This window comes from Marmota flaviventris, chromosome 17 (genome assembly GCF_047511675.1).
Source record: "Marmota flaviventris isolate mMarFla1 chromosome 17, mMarFla1.hap1, whole genome shotgun sequence".
In the NCBI taxonomy this organism is placed as follows: Eukaryota; Metazoa; Chordata; class Mammalia; order Rodentia; family Sciuridae; genus Marmota; species Marmota flaviventris.
Window position 1 is genome coordinate 34,096,287 of NC_092514.1, and position 27,219 is coordinate 34,123,505.

At 43.8% G+C, this 27,219-nt stretch overlaps 3 protein-coding genes across 4 annotated transcripts in view; 1 reads left to right on the forward strand and 2 right to left on the reverse strand.

Annotated features, from left to right (window-relative positions):
* Positions 1-273: 273 nt before the first annotated feature.
* On the reverse strand, positions 274-4,009 carry Tp53i13 (tumor protein p53 inducible protein 13). 2 transcript variants are annotated; one of them, XM_027924543.2, is made up of 7 exons: positions 3,826-4,009; positions 3,567-3,635; positions 3,302-3,343; positions 1,686-1,814; positions 1,356-1,553; positions 707-1,271; positions 274-625 (listed from the first exon to the last, which is right to left on the reverse strand). In XM_027924543.2, the coding sequence occupies exons 1-7, from the start codon at positions 3,895-3,897 to the stop codon at positions 513-515; spliced, it is 1,188 nt and encodes a 395-aa protein (XP_027780344.1). In that variant the 5' UTR covers positions 3,898-4,009; the 3' UTR covers positions 274-512. The 2 variants fall into 2 exon arrangements, with proteins under 2 accessions (XP_027780344.1, XP_027780345.1); XM_027924544.2 differs by lacking the exon at positions 3,567-3,635.
* A 1,584-nt stretch (positions 4,010-5,593) lies between these two features.
* Abhd15 (abhydrolase domain containing 15) lies at positions 5,594-14,590 on the forward strand. Its single transcript, XM_027924526.2, has 2 exons — positions 5,594-6,598; positions 8,992-14,590. The coding sequence occupies exons 1-2, from the start codon at positions 5,718-5,720 to the stop codon at positions 9,515-9,517; spliced, it is 1,407 nt and encodes a 468-aa protein (XP_027780327.1). The 5' UTR covers positions 5,594-5,717; the 3' UTR covers positions 9,518-14,590.
* A 1,291-nt stretch (positions 14,591-15,881) lies between these two features.
* Positions 15,882-27,219, reverse strand: part of Taok1 (TAO kinase 1) — a 132,776-nt gene continuing 121,438 nt past the window's right edge. Inside the window, exon 20 of the mRNA XM_027924423.2 lies at positions 15,882-25,234. Coding sequence (XP_027780224.1) covers positions 24,773-25,234 — 462 coding nt within the window. The 3' untranslated portion in view covers positions 15,882-24,772. The remainder of the gene's footprint in view (positions 25,235-27,219) is intronic.

Here is a 27,219-nt window from a genome sequence, read left to right on the forward strand (position 1 = left end):
TGGGGATTAAACCAAGGGCACTTGACCACTGAACCATATCCCTAGCCTGTTTTTATGAGACAGGGTCTTGCTAAGTCGCGGAGGCTGACAATTTAGCAACTCCCTCTTCAACTTGTGATCCACCTCAGCCTCCGGGAGTCTTCTGGGATTACAAATGTGCCCCCCACGCCCAACCCAACCCTATTTTAATGAAGCCCCTTCTCAAACACTGTTGAGATGGGCCAGTGTCCTAGAGGTAGCTGTGTCTGGTGGATGCACAGGCTCAACTCCGGGTTCTAACAAAATAATTTAATTAGAAACGGAGTTTAGGCCATGGAGCAGAAATGGCTCTTCCCTTGGCCACCCTGCTCCCCACAACCAACCCCTCAAGGAAGCGAAGCCTCTGCAATGAATAGGCAGGGTCGCTCTGTTTGCCGCCAGGGGGCGGCCCTGCACTTGGCCCACGTGGCAGAGGTAGGAGCCGCCCAGCAGGAGGAGGAGCCCGCAGGCCACAGCCAAAGCACTGGGACAAGTTAGTCAGAGCTGTCCCCATCTGGGCCGCTGTCTGGCGTGGGCGGGAGCAGGGGTCTTCGACGAGAGCGCTTGACCCTGCGCGCGGGCATCAGCAGTCTCCGCTTCAGCACAGCTATGGGCAGCGGAGCGCAGTCAAAGGCAGGGAACCTTTGGGGGTGAGGCTTGCTGGGAGGTGGGCGGGGAGATAACTTACCAGCCACCGTGTCCTGGCTGTCTGATGTGGGCCCCCAGTAGATGCTCTCGCCCCGGCGGAAGTTTCGGTGCAGCCGTGTGCAGAGTGTGGCTAGGGTGAGCAGCACTAGCAGGAAAGTCAGGGCCATGGCAGCCCAGGCAGCCTCCTCGGTGCGTGGGGTGGGGCCCCGGGCTACCCGGGGAGGCCCTGCTGCCCGAGGGGCTGGGGAAGCCTGATTCGGGCAGGCACAGCCTCCTGAGCTGCCTTGCCTATTGGGTATCTGAGCATCCGTCCTGGAGCTGGCATTGCTTCCAGGCTGTCCAGGCTGTCCAGGCAGCAAGGAGACAGGGGACACAGAAAGAGCATTACTCCCCTCACCTGTGTTTCCTAAAATGGGCTGCTGGGCCTTTAAGCTCCATGTAGAAGCAAAGGGAATCCTCAGGCCAGAAGGAGTGGGCTGAAGACCAAGGACAGCACGCAGCCCCCGCCTCTTGGCACTACTCAAAGAAGGCCATCTTGGGCCTCTAGATGTCACCTCTGTACCAGGAGGCCGCCAACTCCGCAGAGCAAAGGCCAAAGCTGGGGCCTAAGGGGAGAAGAGATAGTAGTCACCCCTGCCCTGTTCAGACTGACCCCACCTCCAACCAAGCCTGGGCCCAACACCCCTCACCTGCACACACCCTCTCCTGCATAGCCTTGCTGTGCTGGGGGTTGTCACCAAAGGAGAAGGCCCAGGAATGTTGTCAGAGTGGAAACATACATTTTTCCTCTGCTTCCTCCGCCGTCGCCTCTTTAGCCAGTGGGCAACCCAGGCTGGTTCTACCCATGCCATCTCCAGTGCCATCCCCCATACTGTCAGCACCAGGGGCTATGAAAGAGGTATCTGTTAGATCTGAGATGAAGGTGAGGAGAAAAAGGATGCCCCTGAATTTTCTTTTCCCTGCACATGAGGCTGCACCTTCTGCCAGAATCAGGCAACCATCTTTCATCAACCACTTACCCGATCCCGAGTGAGGCTGGAGTCAGGAGCAAGTGAGGGCTTAGCCACACAAACGTGGGCAAGGAGGACAAGCTGGAGCTTCAGCCAAGGGTGGGCACAGGGGTGGTAGAGGAAGGTGACATCCTCAGCCTGGAGGAAAGGCACAGAGACATCAAGCCAGGCCCAGGTCCTTCCCAGAGAATCACAAGTTCTCCCATCCTTGGGACCATTATAAAGCAACTCCCAGGATAGTCCAATGGTCCTTTCACTTTCAGAGTCCAGGAAAGGGCAAAAAGCCTTGGGCCAGACTCTAAGTGTTCCCTTCATCCCTCCTCTCCACCAAGTACCACCAGTCAAAGCTGAGCCTCTAAGCTTCCAAGACTGGGCTACCCTGTTACACTCAGACCGTACTTTTTAGCTATATTTTTCTGTAGCTGTAATGATACCTCTACTGATTCCCAGTCTTGATTGTAAACATCCCCCCAAATGAAGACTAAGTCTTCTATTTATTAATCCAATCTATACATTCTCCCAAGAGCAACCAAATACAAGACATGCAGACAGCAGGTGCACAATCTCAGGATGAAAATATTTCATCAATCATTATTCTTTGAATGAGTTGAGCTGGTGCTCAGCACTGTGCTAGATGCTGTAGAGGATGCCAAAAGAGAACTAGATTCTGCCTGCGGGGAATTTATGAGAAACTCAGGGAAACAACTAATACCAATGAAAGAGCAAACTAACAAAACTCGAAGTAGTTTGTTGTTAAATTAAGAGACAGGTTATGAGCGCTACAGGGATTCAGAGGGAATGAAGGAAAAAAGGTAGACATGATCAGGCAAGGTCTCAGGGAGAGGTGACACCAGCACTGGCATGTGAAGATAGATTGCGATGGATAGCAGGAAGGTAGGGAGCTGCATACTTCAGGTCAGGAAAGTCCAGGTGTGGAGAATAAACAAGAGCAAAGGTACCACCAGTGGTGGGTAACATGACTGACCAACATGACTAAAAGGAACTAAAGACATGTAACTTAGATGAAGCTAATTTAATTAAGGCCGGAGAAGACAGGCAGGGGAGCATAGCCTTGATAAAACAGGAAATAAGGAGCCACTGATAGGTTCAGAACAATGAATGACTTAATGAAAGGGTGACCAGTGACAGCGAAGACAGGGACAACCATGCAAGCTGAACCCACAGTCTGGAAGTCTAATCTGAGGCACATTCCTAAGTGACACAACTTTGAACCTTCCAAAGTGCTATCACACAGTATTCATTCACTCCTTACAGGTAGGGACAAAATTAATACCCTCTCTTCTAGAAAACTGGAGCTCAGAAAGTCAGAAGACCTCCCAGTCACACAGGGGAGTTGGGGTGGATTTTCTCCTGCTACCCTCAGAGTTCCACTTGCCACAAAGCCAGCTATTTGGCAACATTCCTGACAGCATTGCAGAGGACTCCAGGCCTATAGTTCACTGTCTGCCCTCTGTCCTGGGATGGGGAACTGGAAACCTTGCCTCTTTCTGCAGGAAGTGGTAAGAAATGGAGCTCATAAGTAGAAAAAGCGGGGATATCTGCAGGAGTCTCAGCTGTCCCCAGGTGCAGAGATCAAGGATGGGCCGGCCCTTGCTTGTACTTACCTGCCCTGGTCTCACCTGTGTGTAGGTCACTCTTGGTAACACCTACACATGGGGAAAGAAGAGAGCTTAGAACAGCTGCCAGACTCCGTGTGCGGGATGGAGAGGGGACAGTAGGCTCCAGGCCCGTGCTGGGGTGGAGAAATTGGTAACTGAAGACAGGAGGAACTGGCAGAGATCCCCAAGAGTGTAACCGTGGAAAGTTCAGAGAGGCCAGCGCAGCTACCTCTTCACATCCCTTTCTCCTTCGGCCCTCCAGGGCTCCTACCTGTGGGGGCAGAGGCCACAAGCCCTCGGGACAATGGGCTCCCGCCTCCTCCACCGTCTCAGCCACCACCTGTGGATCCAAGGCGCAGAGCTGGGGCGTCGGCCTCAGCGAAGGCCCAGTTCTCTCCCTTCCCTGGCCCGGAGTTGGGGTGAGGAGGACTCCTAGTCCCCTCTCCGCGCGCCACCCTTCCAGGACGAACTTTTTTGCAAAGCGCTTTGAGAACCCGAGCCGAAGCCTGCCCAGGAGCGGGTCGCCTTACCTCGCTGGGACCCAGGAATCCCGCTAGGGCTGCCAGGAGAAGCAACTTGGGCAAAGACTGAGGAGGCGCCATCCCAGCCCGGCCAGTCGCTGGACCAGCGAGGAAACGCGTAGCCCTCTCGGCCCCAGAGCCCTGGCGCCCAGGCGCCGCCAGCGCGCCCACGTAGATCCCGGGCTCGCGCGCTGTCCTGCCCCCTCCACCCCCGACCGCGCGCCCGTGCCTCGCCCCGCCTCCGCTCCGCCCCCAGCAACCAGGAGTGCGCGCACGCGTCCTACACCCGAAGCCGGAAAAGTTGTGTGTGCGAGCGCTGCTGGAGAGCGTCGAGTCGCTGGGCGGGCGGAGACCACCTCCCCCTTGCTGGAGGATTCGTCCTGACGCGTCTTTGCAGCCTGCGGAGCGCAGCAGTAGTGCCTGGGTGGGATCCTGGAGCGGAGCAAAGGGCGGGAAGTGGGAAAACCCGCTTAACACTCATCAAGTGTGACCTGCAGCTAGAAGAGTCAGGATCACGAAGTCCGAGCTGCCGAAGTGAGAGGATCCCGGCTCTAGAACTTCGTCTTCAACCCATTCCACTCCCGCCCTCGAAAATAAGGCCTGAATCCGGAGGAGCCTCGAAGGGTCTCAGCCCCTATTCTCCAGGAGCCCTGGAAGGCCGCAGCTAGCCCGCGAGCTGCTTTGTTCTCCACCTTCGCCCCATCCCTCTCTGATCTCGCCCAACGGCGGTCTGAGACACACTGGGGTGATGTGAAACAGCTGCAGACCTCTCCAGCAGCAGGACGCTAGCTCTTCAGGATTTTGAGGAATGACAGGGACGAGTGTAGAGTGTGGGGCTTGAGGTGTCCTGCCCAAAACTTTGAAATAAAGCAAAAAAAAGTATTATTTCAGCTGTTCCACATATCCCTGACTTACAAGGGCCTTCTTCCCCCCCACCTCCCGCCATTAATTGTCAAATGTTGGGCTGATGAAGGAACTCCAGTCTGTCCTCGCCGTGTCCCTTCGCCCGCCTCTTCCTCAACTTATTGGGGGAGGCTTGGGCCTGTTTCTTCTTCCTGGGGAACGTTATTGAGGATTTCCTCTATGTGAGGCCAAGTTCTCAAGGAGCCTCGCTCCGGGTGGGCCGCGGTCGTCAATCGGACAGCGCCCTGTAAGGGAAGAAGCAACCTCCCGCCGCAAACTCTCGTCCAGGACTCGACGGCCGCTCTGGCCCTCGCCCTGGCCCTGGCCCTCTCCATTCGGGTGCGGTATCCCCCGCCCTGCCGAGTGATTGCGCAGTTGCTGGGCCTGTGGGGCCGAGACAAGCACCGAGGTCAGAGAGCGCAGCCAAGGAAGGGAGAGAGGGTGTTCGGTGGCTCTGGGCGCCGCTGCAGCAGGCGGGCAGGAACTCTAGAGCCCTTGTCCCGAACCGCGAGTTATTCACTTCTCGCTTTTGCAGCTCCTCAACGGCAGCCCACGAAGGCACAGAGACCAGTCTCCCGTGCTAGCCACTGACTTCATAGGATGGAAGGACCGGAGCAGGAGGCTCCGATGCTCGCCCCCGGTCCCCAAGTCTCAGCCTCCGGGTCTTCCCTGGTCTTTGCTACTAACACCCCAGTCCCTCCTGCTTCGCCGGCGCGCCCTCACTCCCTCCCTCTAACCCCAACTCCTTTCACCCTCTGCTTCTGCTTCTCGCAATCCCTGTACAAAGGGCTGGGGGCGGGAGAGGGGAGCTCGACCCGAACTGGCTGCCTTTGCGGGGCTGCGACCAATCCGAAGCGCGCCCGCCCGCTGGCGCGGGAGGGCCCTGGGCAGCCGCTGGAGGCCGGGCGGAGCCGCTGGCAGAGCGGGGAGATCGCAGAGGGGACTGACTGCCCGGCTGCCTGCCGCCCGCCGCCCGCCAGAGACTCTACAGCCTCGCCATGCCGCCGTGGGGCGCCGCCCTCGCGCTGTTCCTGGCTGCGCTCGCCTTGCTCCTCCTGCTAGTCCCTCGGCTCCAGAGCCCCTGGAGGCGCGCCGTCGGAGCGAGGACCCTGCCCGGGGCCCTATTTCAGGACGACCACAGGGAGGTGAAGAGCGGAGGCCCCGCAGACCAGTTCAGCGACGGACGTGAGCCGCTGCCCGGCGGGTGCAGCCTCATCTGTAAGCCGTCTGCGCTGGCTCAGTGCCTACTGCGCACCCTGAGGCGCTCGGCTGCGCTGGAGACCGGCCCGCGCTCCTGGCTCTCTGGTCCACACCTGCAGACCCTCTGCCACTTCGTCCTGCCCGTAGGGCCCGGGCCTGAGCTGGCCCGGGAGTACCTGCAGTTGGCGGACGACGGGCTGGTGGCTCTTGACTGGGTCATAGGACCTTGCCCCCGGGGCCGCCGGATCACCAACGCTGGGGGTCTTCCCGCTGTGCTGCTGGTGATCCCCAATGCGTGGGGGCGCCTAACCCGTAATGTACTCGGCCTCTGTCTGCTTGCCCTGGAGCGTGGCTACTACCCGGTCATCTTCCACCGCCGCGGCCATCACGGCTGCCCTCTGGTCAGTCCCCGGCTACAGCCTTTCGGGGACCCGTCGGACCTCAAGGAGGCGGTCACTTACATCCGCTTCCGACACCCGGCGGCCCCCTTGTTCGCGGTGAGCGAAGGCTCAGGTTCGGCGCTGCTGCTGTCTTACCTGGGTGAGTGCGGCTCCTCTAGCTACGTGACAGGCGCCGCCTGCATCTCGCCAGTGCTGCGCTGTCGAGAATGGTTCGAGGCCGGCCTGCCCTGGCCCTACGAACGCGGGTTCCTGCTGCACCAGAAGATCGCCCTCAGCAGGTGGGTAATGAAGGCCCTAGACGGGCAGGGCAGGGGGAAAATAGAGGTCTTGAACAGGCCGGGTGGAGGGGTGTTCTGCCTGGTATGGAAATAGGTGTGGGCCAGTTTGGGCAAAGTTCTTACACATGTTCCAAAGCTGTTCAAACCCCATGTCTAGTCAGAACCAGGGAAGCAAGTTTCAAAGCCACAGGTGGCCTCATGGCGTCAGTGAGCATCACTGCTAGATCAGGGACTTCTGGCCGGGCCCCATGCTACATCTCCTCCTCAGGTGTCCTAGCAACTTGAGCACCTCGCCTGTGGGTAAGCAGAGGTGATAGCCGACATTTACCACTTTGTCCATAGCGCCACAGATCAGCAAAGAGGGCTCTGAAAGCAATTCAATCCATTATCTTCCAGAATGTTTACTTACAGTCTCTGAGCCAGGAGGTGACAGAAATCAGAAACATGGCAGCATTTGATTTATTCAAATTTGTTAGACTTGACAAATGTCATAGGCATGTACTCAACATTTAATTTTACATTTTTTAAAAATATTTATTTTTTAATTTTCAAAAGGAGAACAACATAACCATGAACCAACAAGAGTGATTCATGTAGATCAGCAGCTGCAAAGTTAAATGCTGGCTCTAGGGCCGGACAGGTGACAGATGAAACTTTCCACTGATAAAGCCTGAGTGATATTCCCTGTCTTTTCTAGGAGATGGCAAAATGAGATCAAAGGCATTATGGCCACAGGATGTCGTTGCAGAAATACCTGGAATATGGTCTCAGACATGCTTAGGTTCAAATTCTGAATTTCCATGTCAGTTAACCCCTTTAAGACTCACTTTCCCCTTCAGTCAAATGGGGTTAATGATCACCTCCCAATCATTAAATGGAAAAAAGAAAAGTGAAAGGCTGGAATTGGGTAGGTGATCTCTTTCCTTTTCCCCATTTTGCCTTCTATTTGGTGAAGGTCAAACCCTGAGCTGAAAAACAGCCAGAAGTGCTGCCATGGCAACTCAGAGGGCTGGTGCAGTCCAGGGGTAATGTGCTCTGATCTGGCTTAATTGCCATAGTTTCCATTCCAAAATGACCATCACCAATGCCAACCCTGGGCACCAGCTGGAGGGCAGAGGGAAGGAAGTGTAGAGGAAAACTGTGCCTTTAGGAACTGCTCTTCCATGGAAATTTGGGACTGAAATGTCAGTGCAAACATCTTTGAATGTTTGCAGGAGATACATGTCTAAATTCAGCTAGCTAAGGCTAGATGAATCACCCAAAGGACTGAACTGTCAATCCTGGCCTCCTTAGTAGGACCCAAGGCCCCCTGCAAGGAGCTAGAAATAGCAACATTGTCTCTTTCCCCAAAACAGTTGGTCTCAGGCCCCTATTTGGGAATACACTCAGTAAATTAATCACACTCCAAGTTGTTTTTTCTGCCACTTAGTACTTTCTGGGAATACCTGTCCCACGTGTTCCTGACCAAGGTCACATTGATTTGTTATCAGAAAATCATATTAGTATAAAAATATAAAAACAACTAGTGCAATAAAAATGCGATTGGTTAGGGAGAAGGGTGTCACGTACTGATTTTGGATAGTCTGAGCCAGTGAGTTCTTCTAGGAGAGGTCCAAGAGACAACAGTTCATAACAAGTTCCCTGGAGATGGCTGAAGCTGATGTTAGGACGAGAGTGGTTCATGTAGATCAGCAGCTGCAAAGTTAAATGCTGGCTCTAGGGCTGGACAGGGACTGGATAGGTAATGCCGGGAATGACAGGCCTGGAAGGCACTATGACACAGGAAGGAATAGTCAGCCCATGTAACCATATCTTTCTATTTGCCCTGAGAGGCCAGAAATCAGCATGTTATACAATATATCCTAATTTTAATTTTATTTATTGTACCAGGGACTGAACTCAGAGGTACTTTACCACTGAACTACATCCCAAGCCCTTTTTATTCTGTATTTTGAGACAGAGTCTAAGTTGTGTAGTGCCTTGGTAAGTTGCTAAGGCTGGCTCTGAACTTGTGATCTCCTACCTCAGTCTCCCAGGTCACTGAGATTAAAGGCATCCACCACTGTGCCTGGCTGCAATATAGCCTAATTTTAAATGGTGGCCATTAAGTGGAAATTTTTAAAAGCACTATATAGTCAAAACGTCTCTGTGGCCAAAATCTGTCCTGTAAGCTGATCTTCTGCAACTTCTGCTATTGCCTGGTGTTCTTCTTCTTCTTTTTAATATTTTTAGTTGTAAATGGACACAATACCTTTATTTATTTATCTGTATGCAGTGCTGAGGATCAAACCCAGTGCCTCATGCGTGCTAGGTGAGTGTTCTACCACTGAGCCACAACCCCAGCCCCTGATTCTTCTTCTTTTCCTCCTTCCCCATTTAACTTCTGCTGCCAGATATGCCACAGCCCTGGAAGACACAGTGGACACCAGCAAGCTGTTCAGGAGCCGCTCCCTGCGAGAGTTTGAGGAGACCCTCTTCTGCCACACCAAGAGTTTCCCCATTAGCTGGGATACCTATTGGGACCGCAATGACCCTCTCCGGGATGTGGACGAGGCAGCCGTGCCTGTACTGTGCATCTGCAGTGCTGATGACCCTGTGTGTGGGCCCCCAGACCACACTCTGCCCACCGAACTCTTCCACAGCAACCCTTACTTCTTCTTGCTGCTTAGTCGCCATGGAGGCCACTGTGGCTTCCTGCGGCAGGAGCCCTTACCAGCCTGGAGCCACGATGTCATCTTGGAGTCCTTTAGGGCCTTGACTGAGTTCTTCCGAATGGAAGAAAAAATGAAAGGGCTGAACAGGCGCCGAACATCATTCCTAGGGGGCCGGCGTCGCTGGGGAGCCCTGCAAAAGAGGGAGGTCTCTCCCTCTTACAATCTGGAGGAGACCTTTAGCTGGAAAAGATCATATACAAGGTAAGGCCAGGGCAGGAAAGCCTCTGGTCCTGAAAGGAAGAACAGAGTGGGGCATGGTGGAGTCGAGAAAAGATGGTAAGGATTGAACAGGGCAGCTCTTTGCTCCTAATTCTGTCCTTTGTCTTTTTAACTGGTCTGTGGAAAGAAATGGAACTTCCAGCAAGCCTGCGCTCACTACCATGAGCAGAACTGCTGCCCAGGCTCTGAGAAACATATTTTTGCTCCTCCTGGCCAGTGCTAGTCAACTTCATAAGCACCTTTGAAGTCCATGGACTCTGCCTCCTTCCTAGCCATGACTACACAGAAGATGAGTTGTTGCATGTCATTGGGCCACTCTGTCCCACATAAATAATCAGCTTAGTGACTGATTTTTGAGTTGGAGCCACTTGATGTAGAAAGGACAGGATGTTTGTGTCTCGGTCCCACTTCCCTCATGTGCTCTGTGGTTGTGGCTCTGCTCTGACTTCATGCATCAGCAGCTGGGAAGAGGCTCCCAGAGTTGCTTGGCTGCTTCAGGCTGACCTGAGTCTGAGGAGTCAGCAGAGGCAGGAAGTGCTGTGCTAACATTGGCGTTGGCCAGGGTAGGCAAGGGTGAGAATGTGAAGTCCTGTTCCTGCGTGCTGAGGTCCAGTCTCTGAGAGGAGTTCCACAAATTTCTTCTGGGAATGGGGCTGATCTGGGGATCCAGCCTAGGCCTTCAAGTCTCACTAGAGTGATCCCACAGGCATTTTAGGAATAGAAAGTGCTCTCACCCCCTGGTCTCAAGGCTCCACTAGACCGTGGGTTAAGTAGCCAGACACTTAGGCACCTCAGATGCTCCCTCCAATTCTATTTCAGGGGATTCCTCCAGAGAGTCCCAGCCTAAGCTGTTTTTCTCCTGAGATGTGGGCTTTCTCTAAGTCAGTGGATAGTATAAACCTTATAACTTCGGATTTCTGGTTAGTTACTCCCTTTTCTGACTCTAGTAGCCTCTCCTTTTCTAGAACCAGGAGAGACATCTGGAACCAGAGGAAACAAAGCACCAAGAGGTTGACTAGAGCTGACTCTGCAGTGATTTATGAGTGTTTCCCATTACCAGGCTTTGTCTGCTCAATTATTCAAAAGGCCATCCATGTAAAGGCAGAAGAGCTTCTTTCTGAACCTGACTACTCTAAGTGGGTGTTTGATTTTATGAGAACAATGCCGAAGACCAGAGTAAAATAAGATATGGCATATAGACCGATCTACATATCTTGGTTTTGATTAGGCCATTACAATTTTGTTGACTACGGGGAGATTTGGTTCCATGAGTTGTTAAGATTCATAAGCATTTCCCAAAGTTTTATTGATTGATTGACTGATTTTGCAGGGCTGGGGATTGAACCTAGGACTTCACACATGGCAAGTACTCTATCACTGAGCCATGCCTCTAGCCCAATTTTATTTTATAAATGGAAAGAGGGCATCTGTTTGACCTCACAAACAGCAAAACAATTTTAAAGAGATGTTTATGCCAAAAGCCATAACCCAAAGCTTGGTATGAGTTATTCCTAGGGCCCTGATACCATGTATGGATAATCTTGTTCGAGTCTTATTCTTTTAGACCAAATAAGAAAAGACTCTGAATTCCAAGAATCTAAACTGAAATACAACTCAATTGTCCAAGGCACAATATTCTGTTGTGAAAAAATGATCACCCTCCTTCCTACTCCTTGCTCCTCCTCCTTCACACTCCTTTTTTTTTTTTTTCACATTCATTCACCATATCTGAGCAAGAGATATAAGAAACTGAATATAAAGAGTCAGTCTGTCGTTGGTGAACCGAAGCCTTGGTAAAGGGTTGCTAAGGGAGAATTACTGACAGCTGGTACAGTGGGGATTTCAGTTAATTAGGGTCCTGGAGTCCCATATGCCTTTGGACCAACCATTAAGGCTGCAAAATGGTAAGCAGCCAAATGGTTTTTAAACCTTAAGGCTTAATGATTCCCTGGTGGCAAAAATCTGGGTAGTTTCTCTAGACCAAAAAGCACAGGATTCTGATTCTGATTCTGATTCATCAAGAGAATTGATTTTCCTTTCTCTTTAATTTTTTAAAAATTTATCTAGGTTTTTTTTCTTTCTTTTCCATTTATATAGGCAAGAAAGCTTACAGAGGAGAGGAATGTACATACTTTGCATTTACAATTATTATAATTTTTGGTGGTACTAGGGATTGAACCCAGGAGCACACCCCTTCTGAGATACACCCCCAGCCTTTTAAGTAAGTAATTTATTTATTGAGACAGAGTCTTGCTAAGTTGCTGAAGCTGGCCTCAAAATTGTGATCCTGGGCTGGACTTGTAGCTCAGTGGTAGAGCGCTTGCCCACCATGTGTGAGGCACTAGGTTTGATCCTCAGCACCACATAAAAATAAATAAATAAATAAAAGTATTGTGTCCATCTACAACTAAAAAAAATATTAAAACAAAACCCTTGTGATCCTTCTGCTTTAGCCTTCAAGTTGCTAGAATAACAGGTGTGTATCACCTATGCCCACTCCTACAGTTTTTTAGTTTTGTTTTTAGATTCTGTCCCCTGCCCCCAGTGTTGGGGATTGAAACCAGAACCTCACATATGCTAGACAAGTGCTCTACCACTGTACAGTTACAGTCTTTAAGCTCTCAGAGGAATGTCAGAATAGCTCTAGTTCAGGTTCCATTAGTTCCCCAGGACCCTAGGCCCCAGTTACCTAAATCCTAAAACATATTTCCTCTATGTCCCTCAGGCCAGATGTGCTCACTGCATATCCCAGGAAGCTATTTCTCTCATCTCTGCCCATCACTGCTTGAAGACTTAAGCTGAAAAGTTCATTATTGCCAAGAAAGTATAGTTCCTGTTCAAGCAGGAAAGGTTTGGGTGACCCTGTCATTTAGCCAGATTGGCTCTGTTTTGGTAAATAACTAATCAAGTGAATTTGGAGGAGACCCAGGCACACTGTTCTGAGGAGGTGTAGTCCCTTGAACAAAATGGCAGGTTCTGAGTTTAAGGAAGCAAAACAATAAAACAAATCTCTAAGAATTACCATTGAAGGGACTGGGGTTATAGCTCAGTGGTAGAGAACTTGCCTATCATGTGTGAGCCCAATCCCCAGCATCACCAAAAAAAAAAAAAAAAAAAAAAGTACCACTGAATTGGTGTTTTCATGTGTTGAGTCTTTAGAGATCCTCTCAGGTCTTCTTGCTTGCCTCCCTTTTGGCCTCTTTATTAACATCTTCAAATGATAAAGGAAAAAGCAGCTGATGACTTAAGAGAGACATTATCTCAGAAGTAGAAACCAAGTCCTGTTTCCACTTGGGGATCAAAATGTAGGAAGCAGACAACTGCCCCTGAAGGTTACTTTCAGTTCTGCTAAGTTCTCACCTCTGATATCAAGACTGTGCTAAGGTATAATTTCTCCTGAAGATTTAGTTTATGTACTTATATATAGGCTTCCAGAATGGTTTGGCTGGCGACAATAGTATGAAAAACAAAGCACCAAATTCTCTCTTTCAGAAGACATCATCTGTTTTGAATGAAGATATCCTTTCTAAGACTTGAATACTGTAAGAAAAGTAGTCTTGATGCAGGAAGTGTCATCTTGTCTTTATGTATAACCTCAAAACCACCCAAGTCAGAAACTCTTTGGTACTCATCTTCCATCCAAACCACAAGATCCTTTGTCAGTCAGAAACCTTTAGTAATGCCAAGTTATCATCTCTTAGAAATGAACTTTAGCATGAATTTCTCTTCCTGCTTCAACAAACAAATACATCTGGCCACTTCAGTAGAACTTCCTACCACCACCAGTAGAGATCTATAATTCTACAGTCAAGCATAAAAACAACATCAGAAGTTGTTTGCACTTGTTATCACAATGTATAAAGATTATTTTTAGGAAGGCTTGAGTTCTACTACACTCAGTGGGAGGATCTGAGTGCCCAGAAATGCAGTCAATGTCTCAGAAAGCAAATCTACATGTTGGGATATTCCAGTTAGACCACCCTTGGCATTCACCATGGAGAAAATATGTGCCAAGAAGTGAGGGTGGCCTGGATCAGATACAAGATCTTTGCTCAGGGCTGGGGTGTAGCTCAGTGGTAAAGTGCTTGCCTAGCATGCTTGAGGCTTTGGGTTCAATCCCCAGGACCATGGGGGACAAAGGGACAAGGTGTTTTCTCATCTGAGTCTGTGAATTGAAAGCTCGGTAAGTTGTGAAGACTTCTGGTTGTTTTTTGGCTTTTAGAATCAAGAGATCACAGACCTGACCTGGATACTGGAAGCTGGGAAAACAATAAAGATTTTAATTAAAAACAACTCTACCGGGGCTGGGGATGTGGCTCAAGCGGTAACACGCTCGCCTGGCATGCGTGGGACGCTGGGTTTGATCCTCAGCACCACATAAAAAAATAAAGATGTTGTGTCCACTGAAAACTAAAAAATAAAGACTAAAAAAAAAAAAAAAAATTCTCTTAAAAAAAAAAAAAAAACCCTACCAAAGTGACCAGAGTATTTTTTAATGATACCAGTAGCTGGGGATAGTGGTACAGGCCTATAATCCTAGTGACATGGGAGGCTGAGGCAAGAGGCTCACAAGTTTAAAGCCAGGCAACTTAGTGAGACCTTGTCTCAGACAAACAAAATAACCCCAAAATACTAAAAAAGGACTGGGGATGTCTCTCAGAAGTAGAATGCCTCTGGGTTCAATCCCCAGTACAAAAAATGATATCCATTTTTTTGAGTAATTTTGCTCTAGTCACAACTATCCTGGAAGAGCTAAAGTTCTTAAGGTAAAATGAAATTTCATCAAAACAATGAAAGACATTAATGAATCAAAAGCAAGTCTCCAGGCTGGGGTTGTAGCTTAGTTGGTAGTGCATTTGCCTTGCATGTGTGAGGCCCTGGGTTCGATCCTCAGCAACATAAAAAAAACAAATAAAATAAAGGTATTGTGTCGATAACTTAAAAAAACCAGCAAGTCTCTCTGACCTTTTTTTTTTTTTTTTAGTTTTTGGTGGACACAACATCTTTGTTTGTATGTGGTGCTGAGGATCAAACCCGGGCCGCACGCATGCCAGGCGAGCGCGCTACTGCTTGAGCCACATTCCCAGCCCTCTCTACTCTATTGCCTTCCCTGATAATAAGGCAAGCTTGCCCTGTGTATATCACTAGTGCGGTTTAACAAACTTGTTTGCCTCTGAATAGTAAATAAACTGCAGTCTCCCTGCAACACCAGAATGTTATTTCTTAAATCTTCATAGACAAATACGTGTTGTTTGTCTTCCGAAGTCCTCTGTGTACAGAGCCATGCTTACCTGCTGTGGAGTTTAACAGAGCCTCTCCCACATTGTGCACTCCCTGATTGTTGCCTCACTTCTGTGGATCTAGCCTGGTCTTTGAGCACTAACTAGCAGCAGCTCTGTTTATTCAACAACCAGGCCTCCTGCTCTGGCTAATAATTTCTCAGCAAGTTTTAAACTCCCTGAACATCAAGGATACCTACATAGATTTTCAGTGGGTGATTCGTTTGTGTGTAAGACAGAATACTAAGGTAGTAACTTGGGAGATGTGGATTCTAGTTTCTACTTCATCAAGGGCTTAAATGACCCTAGGACAGTCATTTTATTAATTGTTCCATATGAAAAGACAGGGCAAATATAAGCCTTAATTTATAAGGTTTGCCAAGATATAATGATAGTGAAAGCATTGTAAATACCATTCTCCAATGCTATTTAAATCCTCAACCAGAGCTTGAAGACCTCTATGATGAAGAGGAATCTGCCTCCAGATCAGATTCTTATTCTCTAATCAATACCTTCCATGTCCAGGAAGGTCAGTAACTCATTCCACTGCAAAGTTGGGGAGGCCCTGGAAGGGCAGCACTTTTGAGCCTCATGAGCTGGATTCTGTGTTGCCCAAATGAGGACAAATTTTTCCTCTTCCATCCAGAACACAATAGCCTACTTCATTATCTGGGTAAAAAGAAGTTGAGACAATTAGACGAGAACATTCCTGTCTATATCAAGTACTTCACTCTTACGCATATTTTACTCACTTTTGTAATCCCAACATTGTGCCCAATAGTCACTAACTTGAAATACAACTTTTTTATTTTTACTACCAGGGATGAACCCATGGGCTTTTAACATTGATCCCCAGCTCTTTTTAAAAAAAAAAAAAAAAAAAAAAATTTGAGACAGGGTCTCACTAAATTGCTTAGGGTCTTGTTAAACTGCTGAGGCTAGCCACAAACTTGCTACCCTCCTGCCTCAGCCTCCTAAATTGTTAGGATTACAGGGTGTACCACCGCACCTGACCCTGAAATATATCTTTATAGGAATAAAATTACTTTAAAAAACCAAGCAGACACTCTGTGTACTAAAATTACTTTATTACAGTTGATTTTTAAACATTTCCTTTGCTATGATACAAAGGATACTTACAAACAAAATATTACATATGACCTTGTTTTCGCTCTTATGTTCTGACAACTTGGTAACAGCTTTAAATGCACAATCTATACAATTAATACAGGTTATATATGAACTATAAGGTATGCTGAACCAGAAGAATACTGACAATGTACTGTACAATAAGCCTTACCAGTTAGTGCTGTGGACCATTTCTATCAAAAGGAAAATGCACATCTGTACAGTCACCTTTACCAGCTGGTGCTGACAGTGAGGGAGAGGCTTCTTCTCCATTGCAACCCTTGATAAGCCTCCACTGTGGGCATCTGTTTGGTCCAAAAATTGAGAGGACTGTGAATATTCAAAATTAGTCATCGGTAAAGTGGTAGAACATCACCACACTTTCAACATAATAAACTCTCACCAAAAAAATCAGTCCCAGTTTTAAAAGACCACAAGTCCTTTGTCCACTATGAAAACCCTACAGGCTCAAGGGCTTTGGGAGATGAGAAGATGAAGGCTGCCAAAAAAGGAGGCAAGAAACCAAGCCAAAATCTAGGTCTTGCAAAATCATCATTTTTTCCCTTCACCAAAGGGAACTAGAAATGTACAAATTCATTGATGAACCTCAATGATAACATATCAGTTAGCTGATAACCCTCATTTTATCTGGACCCCTGACTTGTGGGAATAACTGAAATAGAATGGATAATAGATACCACTTTTAGAAAAGAACATCTTGCTTAGTTAAAACATTCCCTTTTAGCCACCAAAGCTGGTCCTGGGCTATGACAGGTGTGCATTCATCTCTCAATGGTCTACTCAGAAATGATAAGGTTACAGCTTTTTTTCTTTTTCTTTCTTTTCTTTTTTTTTTTTTTTTAAATAAAAAGGCAATTGACTGAAGCATTTTCTTTTTTTTTTTTTAGGTAAATAGCAAAAATAAAAATAAAAACCAACCCTGGCATTTGCACCAATAATGCAAATGGGGTGATATGGCCTTTAAGGAAGGGGTTAGTAGAAAGTAAGAGAGATGTGAAGAAAATCCAGATAAAATGATGTATTAATTTCTTTCTCTTTAAAAATTTCTACATGTGCAAAAAAAAAATCATGCTGTTTAAGGAAAACAAGGGGAAATGAGAACATAAAACTAAAAATATAAATAATGTTTGAATGACTGATAAAAGCAGAAACCAACCTGGGTTACAAAAAGGATTATACATTCAAGATGCTCTTAAACCCAGTGGGATAACTTATGTTAAAACTGTGTTAATAGTTATGTTAAAAATCTCAAGTTTGTTTTTAAATCTTCACAATACAAGCAAAGCTGTTTTAAAATATACACTATACATATTTCTCATAGTCTCTCCAACCTCATGAATGTGCATTAGGCTTTTTCATATACTAAAACAAGGGGGTTCTGAAAGCTAAATTGCTTATAGTAACCCATCCATTATTTAAATGTTGAAGGTTTTAAGTGGGTTAAAAACTTTAGCAGACTTACATAAATAGGATTTAGCAACACAAGTGTTAATTTAAAAAACTCTAAAGCATTTACAAATAATCTGGTTGAATAGTCCGGGGAAGTTATGTGCACTATACTTTAAAATGTTATTTACATCAGACCATCACTTTTGTAAAAATTTCCCTATAAAGTTAAAAAAAAAAATAGGAGAATTAACCTGTTCTAACCTGGCAAAGAAGGATCATAAAAGGAAAGGTAAAGTAAAAACAAAATAACTATCTCTTAATAGAAACCCCACACATCCCTCTTCAGTTGGATTTCACTCTATGAAACCACTTGTAACTCCTAATAGGCTCATATATCAAGTGTCAAGATAATGTGGTAAAAGACCTTGTTAGACAAATTACTGGCCTCAAGTGGACTTCTTGTTTTTTTGTTTTTTGAAATGTTTTCCCACCTTGTGTCTCCGGCTTGGATTGTTTTGGGACTCGTGCAATTAATTGGAGGGGCACTCTTTGTAGGCACAATTCCCATTTTATGTGGAATAAAAGGCAGAAAATGTGCTAGGAAGAAAGGGTGGTGGTTTCTCTGGTAGTGTGAAATGCAAAGGAAGGACAACAGCACATTTGGAATGGGCACCAAATAACAGCTGTCTGGCAATATACTAGGGGCAGCCAACATTTTGATAAACTAAACATACCTGTTTAACATTCCCCAAAAGGGTTAGAAATGTTCCAATACCCCCTAGGTATTTTGATATGTGCCAAACTGTCACAATAGCTAGGAACTGCATACAGTTGGCAGCTGCATCCTTTTTAATTACATAATTCACTCCATGACCATGTGCAATTTATACTAACAATAATGTTCATGCCTAGGCAATGTATTTGAGGGCTAAGAAAAAGCAAAAATGTGCCACTGATAGAAACCTATTCCCATATAACTGGTCTTCATGCTTTCAAGTGGCTCTAATATACCTTGGATACTAAGCCAAGCCATGCAAAAGCAAAGAGTACACACTTTTCATTAACACTGGTATCTCATTTCTAAACCACTGACTTCAAAGTTGCCATAGAAACATAACACAAGTACTGAAAGCATACAATCGAGGGTTCATGGATTTTTTAAAAAATGCATTTCCCTCATCTATATTCACCAGTCTTTAATACCTTGGCTACAAGGCATATCAGAAAAAGGGAAGTTAAGTGGGGGTAATGTCTAAGGAACATATGTAATTCTGGAAATAGGAAAAGTGTTCCAGAAATGGGATGAATGTGCCAGCAATAAGTATAGTTCGTTTCATTTGAAAATTCAGTTAAGGAGCCCGTAAACAGTCCCAAACCATAATGTTATCACCTGTGTAATTTACATAAACATTAACACACTTGCACTTTATAGACAAGACACACTGTAAACATGGCCACTGGGGGAGGGAGGCTCCCTACCTTACTCATGATTGAGAACATGTAATCATTATATTAAATAAAATTACTTAAATTTCAAAAGATTTCAAACCTGACCAATAATTAAGCTTCATTTCCCCCAGGTTTAACAACATTTAAGCATTTATTCTAAAAATGTCACCTAGGATGGTTTCAGGGTTAGATGCTAGAACCACAACTGGCAATGACAGCAACTCCTTTCTAGCTGGCACAGACCTATAACTTTAGTACAAAACCAAAAAAATAAAAAATAAAAAAAATACAGAAACTAGGTCAATTTGTTAGCTACATATTTACAGCTACTTACATGATTTTCCACTCACAATTGCTAAAAACTATGAAAGGAAACTGTGCAGGTTGAATTACCCGTACTTTGAGGGGAATTCTTGGGCATCAAGATACCCTTTTTCATTCATTCGGAAGTCTCACCCTTACTTCACTTTTTCATGACAACTACCTACAGATGTTCAGATTAGTACTATCCAGTGGGCATTCTTCAGTTTGAGAAGATTAACCTTTTTCTCTACTTAAAGAAGAACCCTTTGCATAATTAAAAACAAAGAGTACAAATAGACACACACACCCAAATCTCTGAAATTTCAAAAAGTCTGGATCACTGGGAAACAATTAACAGTGATGGTGACAAAGCACATGTCTCCCTAGTTTTAATTCTCTGCCTCTTTTTTAAAAAATATATCTATCTTCGGGTGGGTGGGAAGTGCAAGTTTAAGAAACTCACAACAGGCAAATAAGGTGCATAATTTATATATTTGTTATGATCTGAAGAGTACCATTAGGCCAAATAGGTTCTATTCCTTGTAAAAGTGAAATTTTGGAAATCTGAATATAAACAAAGAAGGGGGAAAAAATCAATACAACTTTAAAGAGGGCTACCAAAACTCAGTAGAAAATACAAATGCACAAAAGAGGAAGAGTTCTCAGCTTCACTTTTTTCTAGACAGTGTTTAATAAAACTTACTTCTTTACAAATTAATAGTCATTTCCAATGCAGATCTACTGTAGTGATTGCATAAAAGTGCAGCTAACATAACCAGACACAGCAAAACAGACTTCAATCAGTAGTCCTTGCATTTAAAAGGCAAGTATGCTAAATGAACAGCACACTCTTCATCCTTTACAGAGGATGGGAAATTTCCAGTTCTTAACAATTAAGAATGAGCACGTGCCTTTTAAAAGGCAATGCTATACCTAGGTGGGAATAGTATCATGTCTGATGGGGGAGAACAAAATGGAGAATTTCTCTTCAATAATGATCTATATTTTGGTAAGCAGCTCAAAGATGACAGCCCAAATACTGGCTTTATTCCTTAAAGAAGGCTCTAAAAAATGAGAATCTCTTCTTCCATCGTTATAGGAGATTCACACTTACACACCTTAAATAAATTATTTTCCGACTGAATACACACTAGGACACTTCACATTTTGAGCATACGACAAAATGCAGAACTGTATAAACCTCCAAGGGTGCTGTGTTGGGCCAAATCTCTGCTTGAATAGTCGTGGCTCAGAAGGGGTGGAAGGTGCACAAAGAACTTACTATTAGCAAGCAAGAAGAGGCAGCTAAAAGGAGAAAGTCCCTCACACCATATCCTTCTCTCCCAGTGGCCATTTCCTGTTGATTTTATGCTTTAGGAGTACCTTAGATGCTTTCGTAGTAATTCCTTTTTTGGCTGTTTTGATCCTCAACAAAATATATAACTGCTACTATTAATGGGGTTAAAAAAAAGGAAGAGGATCAATGGTATCACAACTAAGAAATGTATGCAAAAAAGTACATAAAGACTCTGTGACTTATTGGTTCTTTTTATCATCTTTGCAGAGGAATCACCACCAGTGTTCTTCCTTTTCACAGTTCATTTCTCTCTGCATCATTTACCTTTTTATTGTATCATAACATAAACTCAAAGAAACACTAGCTGGCCCTTTCCCCAGAACAATTTTACTGCATTGCAATTTATGGGTCCATATTTTACTTAAGTTTCTCTCCACTCACACAAGTGCTAAGAGGGGATTAAAAAGGAGAAGACTGCACAAATTGTCATCTTCTCATAAATATCAACCCAGAGTACACATTCTTTAAAACACATGCATTCTGGCCATAACTGAGGACTGAAATAACAAAAGCAAACAAACAACAGAAACAACAACAACAACAAACAGAACCTTAAGTGCCCTGATGGAAATGTACATGTATGAGTTACATCCATCCATTTATACACACATATAGACACTCATATGTATATACAATATATACATACAAATGATAATAGCTATACCAAAAATGTGCATATTTAACACAGTTTTTAAAAGCCAGTAGATCATGGTATAATACAATTTATTTCCACTAGTGAATGGCACAAATGGAGAAATGCAAAGGAGGTGTTTCAAGTACAATAAAGTCATTTTTCACAGGTGAAAATAAACAGTATTATTCCAGTGTCTAACACAATGAATTCTATAAAAGTTTAAAATGCCAGACATTTAGTACTTACAGAAGCAGAAAGTCTGCCTTATGGTTTGAAAAAGACACAGAGTTTTCAATTTTTGAAAAGGCAGTGAGGAAAAAGTGGTGGAAGTGGGAGGGGAGTGTCCAGGACAGTTTTTTAGTGTTTTGAATGATGTTTACATGATGTCCAGTCAAAAATCATAATGACTATGCCAAGAAGTTCAATTTAATAATTCCTTGACTTAGGGTACTTAGCATATTACACCTGTGGGTATGATTTCAAATGTAGGACTATGTGCCTCAAAAGAATGGCAGCTCTTAATAAAAATATAAACATTTTTTAGCTAACATTATCTACATAATGAAAATGCTTTCAGATACTCTAATTTGGGGTTAGAGTTGAGTTTAAAAGGGGAGAAAAAAATATGTGCAAAGGGGAGGGAACCTAATTAGGAATAAAATGTTTCAAGGTATATGAGGCTTTGCATTTTTAAAATGCTAGCCCAAAAAATGGAGAAGGTGAACACAAGAAGACTTTCACTGCCAGGCTCTGGATACCAGATATAGCATTTACAACCTCTGATATGCTACATAAATTTCCCATATTTAAAATTTTCTTAAACACACACACACACACACACACACACACACACGCACACGCACGCACATGTATATATAAGTGAACACCAACACCAGGGAGGAGGTAGTGTTAATTTGATCAAATGTTGACATTTGCACACTGATTCAGAAAGTGCTTGCTCTTTCCTTAGGATAGCTCATCAAAACCGTTCAAATTTTCCTGTTACCAGTTTCACTATGTGATGATTCCTATCGTGTATGAGATTCCTCACAAGTTAGATCTCATAAACATAAATGAACCAATTTGAATCATTTTTGCAGACTACATACTTTAATTAAGATTAGTTTAATGGCATAATCCAGGTATAGTCATAACCTACATATAAACTGGTTGCCATACAATTAAATTACATACAAAGCCCTTCAGGATAGACACTTGGGAGTCAATATTCAATCACACTTTTATAAAAGTACATATGATTTCAATGAACTTAAGTGACTCAATTTGACTATTTGAAGTTCACAACTGGACTTTAAAATGTATTACTGGTAGTATTTTAGGTTTAAAAGAATTTTGTATGCAAATCTGATCTGCTTTCCTATTCTATCTCTGCAGTAGTAGAGAAGGGCCATATCTAAGAAGGGTGCATTTAAAGGTATTCTATATTTTGGGGCATTTTGTTAAATTCTGAAGCTCTTATTATTTTCCTCCAAACAGGAAGATTTCTCTGCTTGCTTGAAAGACCTTATAATATCTGAATGGAAAAAAGAACATCAAGACTAAAAGTCCTTTTCAGTAGATGGAGCAAGTACACATATTTATCTAAAAACTGGTGATCTGGAGCACAGCGAAGAGGACAATGTATCAGTGCGCTACTTAAAGCACTGTCTAGAAGTGTGTGTGAATTCCACTGTGATTTGATTTTTAAAGGATTTATATAAAAATATTAATTTTTCTTCTTGTTCACCTTCAAATCAGTGTCAGAAATTCCTAAAGGGGGGATTCTTGGAGACTGGACTGACATACCCAGGGAAGATTTAAAATTTGAGAAAATCAAGACTTTAGTGACATATTACAATTTGGTCAATAGTTTGGTCTAGGTGAAGAGTTTTATTTTGAGGGACGTGTAGAGTTCTACCTTGGAGCCCTCTGACTACATGAAAAGCAGGATGCAGAGTTAGCAGCAAGTCTTTCAAGATAACTGGGGAGCGGGCAGGACATCAACTTGTAAGAAACTCTGATCTGTCACAGAAAGGACATTTTTTTTTTCTTCAAGTCATATTCACAGCTCCCCACCCACTTCCAACTCAACTTCCATACAAGCAGTGGAATACCAAGTAACATCTGACTTTCAACATTGGGTTGATCCTTCATTGTAAAATAAAACAAAACACTAAACAAAAGAAAAAACATGACCCCCAACTCCCCGAAAATAAAAAAAAAGTTAGCTTTTGTCAAGAGATTCCCTGACCACTATAACTTACTTTTATTTATTTATTTGTTGGGTTTTTTTTTTTTTTTTTTTTTTTTTTTTCATTTAGCAAACCTCCTAGTTCCTTTTCAGTAGTATTTCAGCTCTGAGGCTTGAGACTTCTGGAAGTGGTGTTTCCTACTGTGTGATGTTAACATGATCCAAAATGATTACTAAGTCTCAATGAACTAGAAGTTTGTAAAGTACTGCAGCAACAAAAACAGCAATTAAAAAATAAGAGGACCTGCATATGCAGCAAAATCTACAGTGGTGATGAGGATTAGTCAGCAGCTGGTAGTCATTGGCTCAGTGACTCCTGGTTCACTATGGCAACTAAACATTTAAATAATCGACTAGTCTACTTGTAAACAGGAAATCCCATAAGCCAAAAGGGAATAATCAAATTCTGTCTATGTAGTGTGATGAGTATTCCAATAGATGGCAATTTGCAAATATGGCATCATTCAAATACCTCTGGCATTTGATTTGTATTGGCTATGTCTTTGTTTTTGCACAAAGTAAAAGTACTGTTTGGGGTCTTAAAACTTACAGAGCTTAGCTAGGATGAGATATCACAGTATAAGCAACAAAATGTCAGGATATACAGGCTTCTTCTCCTTACTAGGCTGCTGGACATACCTATCAGATGAACTTTCTAGGAACTGTCTCACCCCTTTGAAGGCTCACAGGTTTATTAATGCATTCCTCACACAACTTGTAATTTCTTTAAGCAACCCCATCTTACTGTGACACAAAGAAGGCACAACTGAATGAACAAAAATCATTGACAAATTTATGAAGCTTTCAGAAAAAGAAGTAAGTTATTTTCTACCATCTGAAATGACCAATATAATCCCTTAGTGTTTGTGGATTTCTGCTTTTTCACTCCAAATCAGGCTGAGAAGTCAAACCAATTTAACAAAAAAAATTCCTTGGTGGGGGTTGCAGGTGTGTTCCAATAATACCTTGTTTCAGCATAGGCTGCCTGCTGTCAGTGGCTCATAAGAACTCGAAGAACACTTTAGATCTTCTCAAAACTCTTAGGATATGGATACCCTCAAGTGATGACTCAAGCCACTTTGCTGCATTTTATTTCTGCAGTGTTCAGAAAATACCCCCTCTATCCAGCCAATTTCTTTTTACCACATGCATGAGATATTTAATATCAATTACCCTTTTCAAAATTTGCCCAAAAGTTAAAAAAAAAAAAAACACACACACACAGTAACACAAAAAACCCGGCAGCCAAATACTATGACGTCCCAATTAGTAAACACAAAACAGAATGCTTTACAAAAATGAATAAAATATACCATATGCACTCAGCTCCCACACTGTAGTACCCAAGTGAGGAGACTGCTGTGACGATGTCTGTAGGCAGTTTCTTTTGGCAGACAGCTCCAGAGGAATTGCCACTCTCAATTATTAAGTTATGTATAAGACATGTGTGACCCATTGGATATTTGTGAAGTGACACTCGTGCTTCTGCTCATGCCCTGCTCCGTCCGTCCCCCAGAAGCTGTCCGCCTCAGAGCCTGGGGGCTATTGCGGACTCCCATACTGCTACCTCGGGGTACCCCTTGCATTGGACCCGAGGGGTGACCCCATGGCTGGGGTCCACCTTGCATTGGATGGCCCCAAGCTTGTGGTGGGCCACCCATGGGATGACCCCAGTGAGGTCCTGGACCCCCAGTAGGATTGTGAGACCAACCAGAAGCTCCCGGGTAGCTGTGGCTGAATGCCTCAGGGGAGAGGTTAGAAAGGACCATGTTACTAAAACCTAGTCTCATGCTTTCAGAGTCAAAAGCTTCAATTTCTCTCGCTTGACGCTCTAGCAGGCTCCGTATTCGTTCTGTTCGTTCATTCTGCAAAGCCAACATTTCTTCTTCAATCTGTTGGGGTATTAGGAGAGGGAAGCAAAAATAAAGCAATTTATTTTTTAAAAATCTAAGAAAGCAATTAAGTATTCAGCTTAAAAGTAGCTATTTTATTGATACATATTTATAATTTCAAGATGTACTATAAAATGATTCATAATTGTTATTTCTAAACATGTAAAATCAAGTTCTTAAAAACAAAAGCAATAACCTCTATTGAAATAATAAATTAAGACAATTATCATGGATGGTTGCTAAATCCACCAGGTAAGAAGTTGTTGGAAAATGCAAATGAGTGAGAGGAAATCAGCTTTATCAGATACCAAAATGTCACTCTAATAAATAAAATAAATATTGGTGTAGGAATAGATTGGTGAAACAGAATCAGAATGAATTCAGATCCTACTTAGGTTTTTAAGCCAGAAAAGGGCTATAACTCAGTGGTAGAGAACTCAGCTAACACTCATGAGGCCCTGAGTAGTTCAATCCCCAGCAAGACATAGAAAGAGAGGGGGGGAGGGGGGGAGGGGGAGGGGAGGGGGGAGAGGGAGGGAGAGAGACAAAAACAGACACAGACAGACACAGACACACACACACACACACACACACACACACACATACACACACACACACCCATATGCAGAACAAAGCATTAGTTAATTCAATGGAGATAAGACAAAAATAAATAATACAGGAAAACTGGCCAACCATCTAGAGGGCAATAAAAATGGAACCCCATTTTATGCCATATACAAAGGTACATTCCAGATGGAACCAACCCTTAAATGAAAAACAAAAAACTATGATAATCTCATAAAAAGTTAAGAGACTATGTACAATAAATCAATAGTGGCTGGGTGACCATCATAATTCATTATGGAAAATTGGAAAGTATTATAAATAAGTAAATAATTTATATAGAAAAATATATAATAAAGTCCAGTTTTTAAAAGTTGAAGGAAGATGAGTGTGGTGCTACATGCCTGTAATTTCAGTGGCTTAGGAGGTTGAGGCCCTAAGCAACTTAGCAAGACCCTATCTCAAAAAATAAATAAATAAATAAATAGGGCTGGGGGTGTGGCTCAGTGGTGAAGTGTCCTTGGGTTCAATACCTGGTACCAAAAAAAAAAAAAAAAAAAAAGGTTGAAGGAGAACTTTTATTGGATGACTGGATTGACAAGACTTGAATCTACCAACTAATATTAATATTACCTTAAAGTGGGATAACACATTATAAATGTCTTAATGTAATGCAAAAGGAAGTATACAGTAACCCTTATGAAAAATCCTCGAAAAAAAAACTGAAAGAAAAAAAACTGAACCTAAATACAATCATGCTTCTGGATCTAACTATCAGTTTGTAGAAAATATATTATAGAAAATAGCAAGTAGAAGAGAGGAAAATATAAATGACACCATGATGATATAATCAGCCAAACCCAGAATTTAGACATTTCTATAGAGCATGATTCAACTCATAATTAAAATAAGGTAAAGGGTACTGATAGAAAAGAAAGCTTAAAAGGCAATTAGCCAAATGTATGGACCTTGTTTGGGCTTCAATCCAAATAAACCAACTGTAAAGAGTATTGTTTTGCCCTGCACAGTGTAACCTCAGCAACTTGGGAGGCTAAGGCAGGAGGATCACAGTATCAAGGCCAGTCTCAGCAAGGCCCTCAGCAACTTAGACCCTGTCTCAAAATTTAAAAAAGGGTTGGGGATGTGGCTCAGTGGTAAAGCACCTCAGGGTCCAATCCCCAATACTGAGGGGGTGGGAGACTTTTTTGAGATAATAGGGGAAATTTAGATATGAACTACAAAGTTATTATTAATTTTGTTAGATATAACAATGGAATTTTGGTTATTAACTGTAATTAATGTGATTTCAAAGTCCTATCCATATTTTCAATAGTCATTGTTCTCTACAGAAATCTAGCTGAACAAATGTTTAGTTTTTTATACATCAAGTTTATAAAAGTGCCCTTTAAAAAATACACATC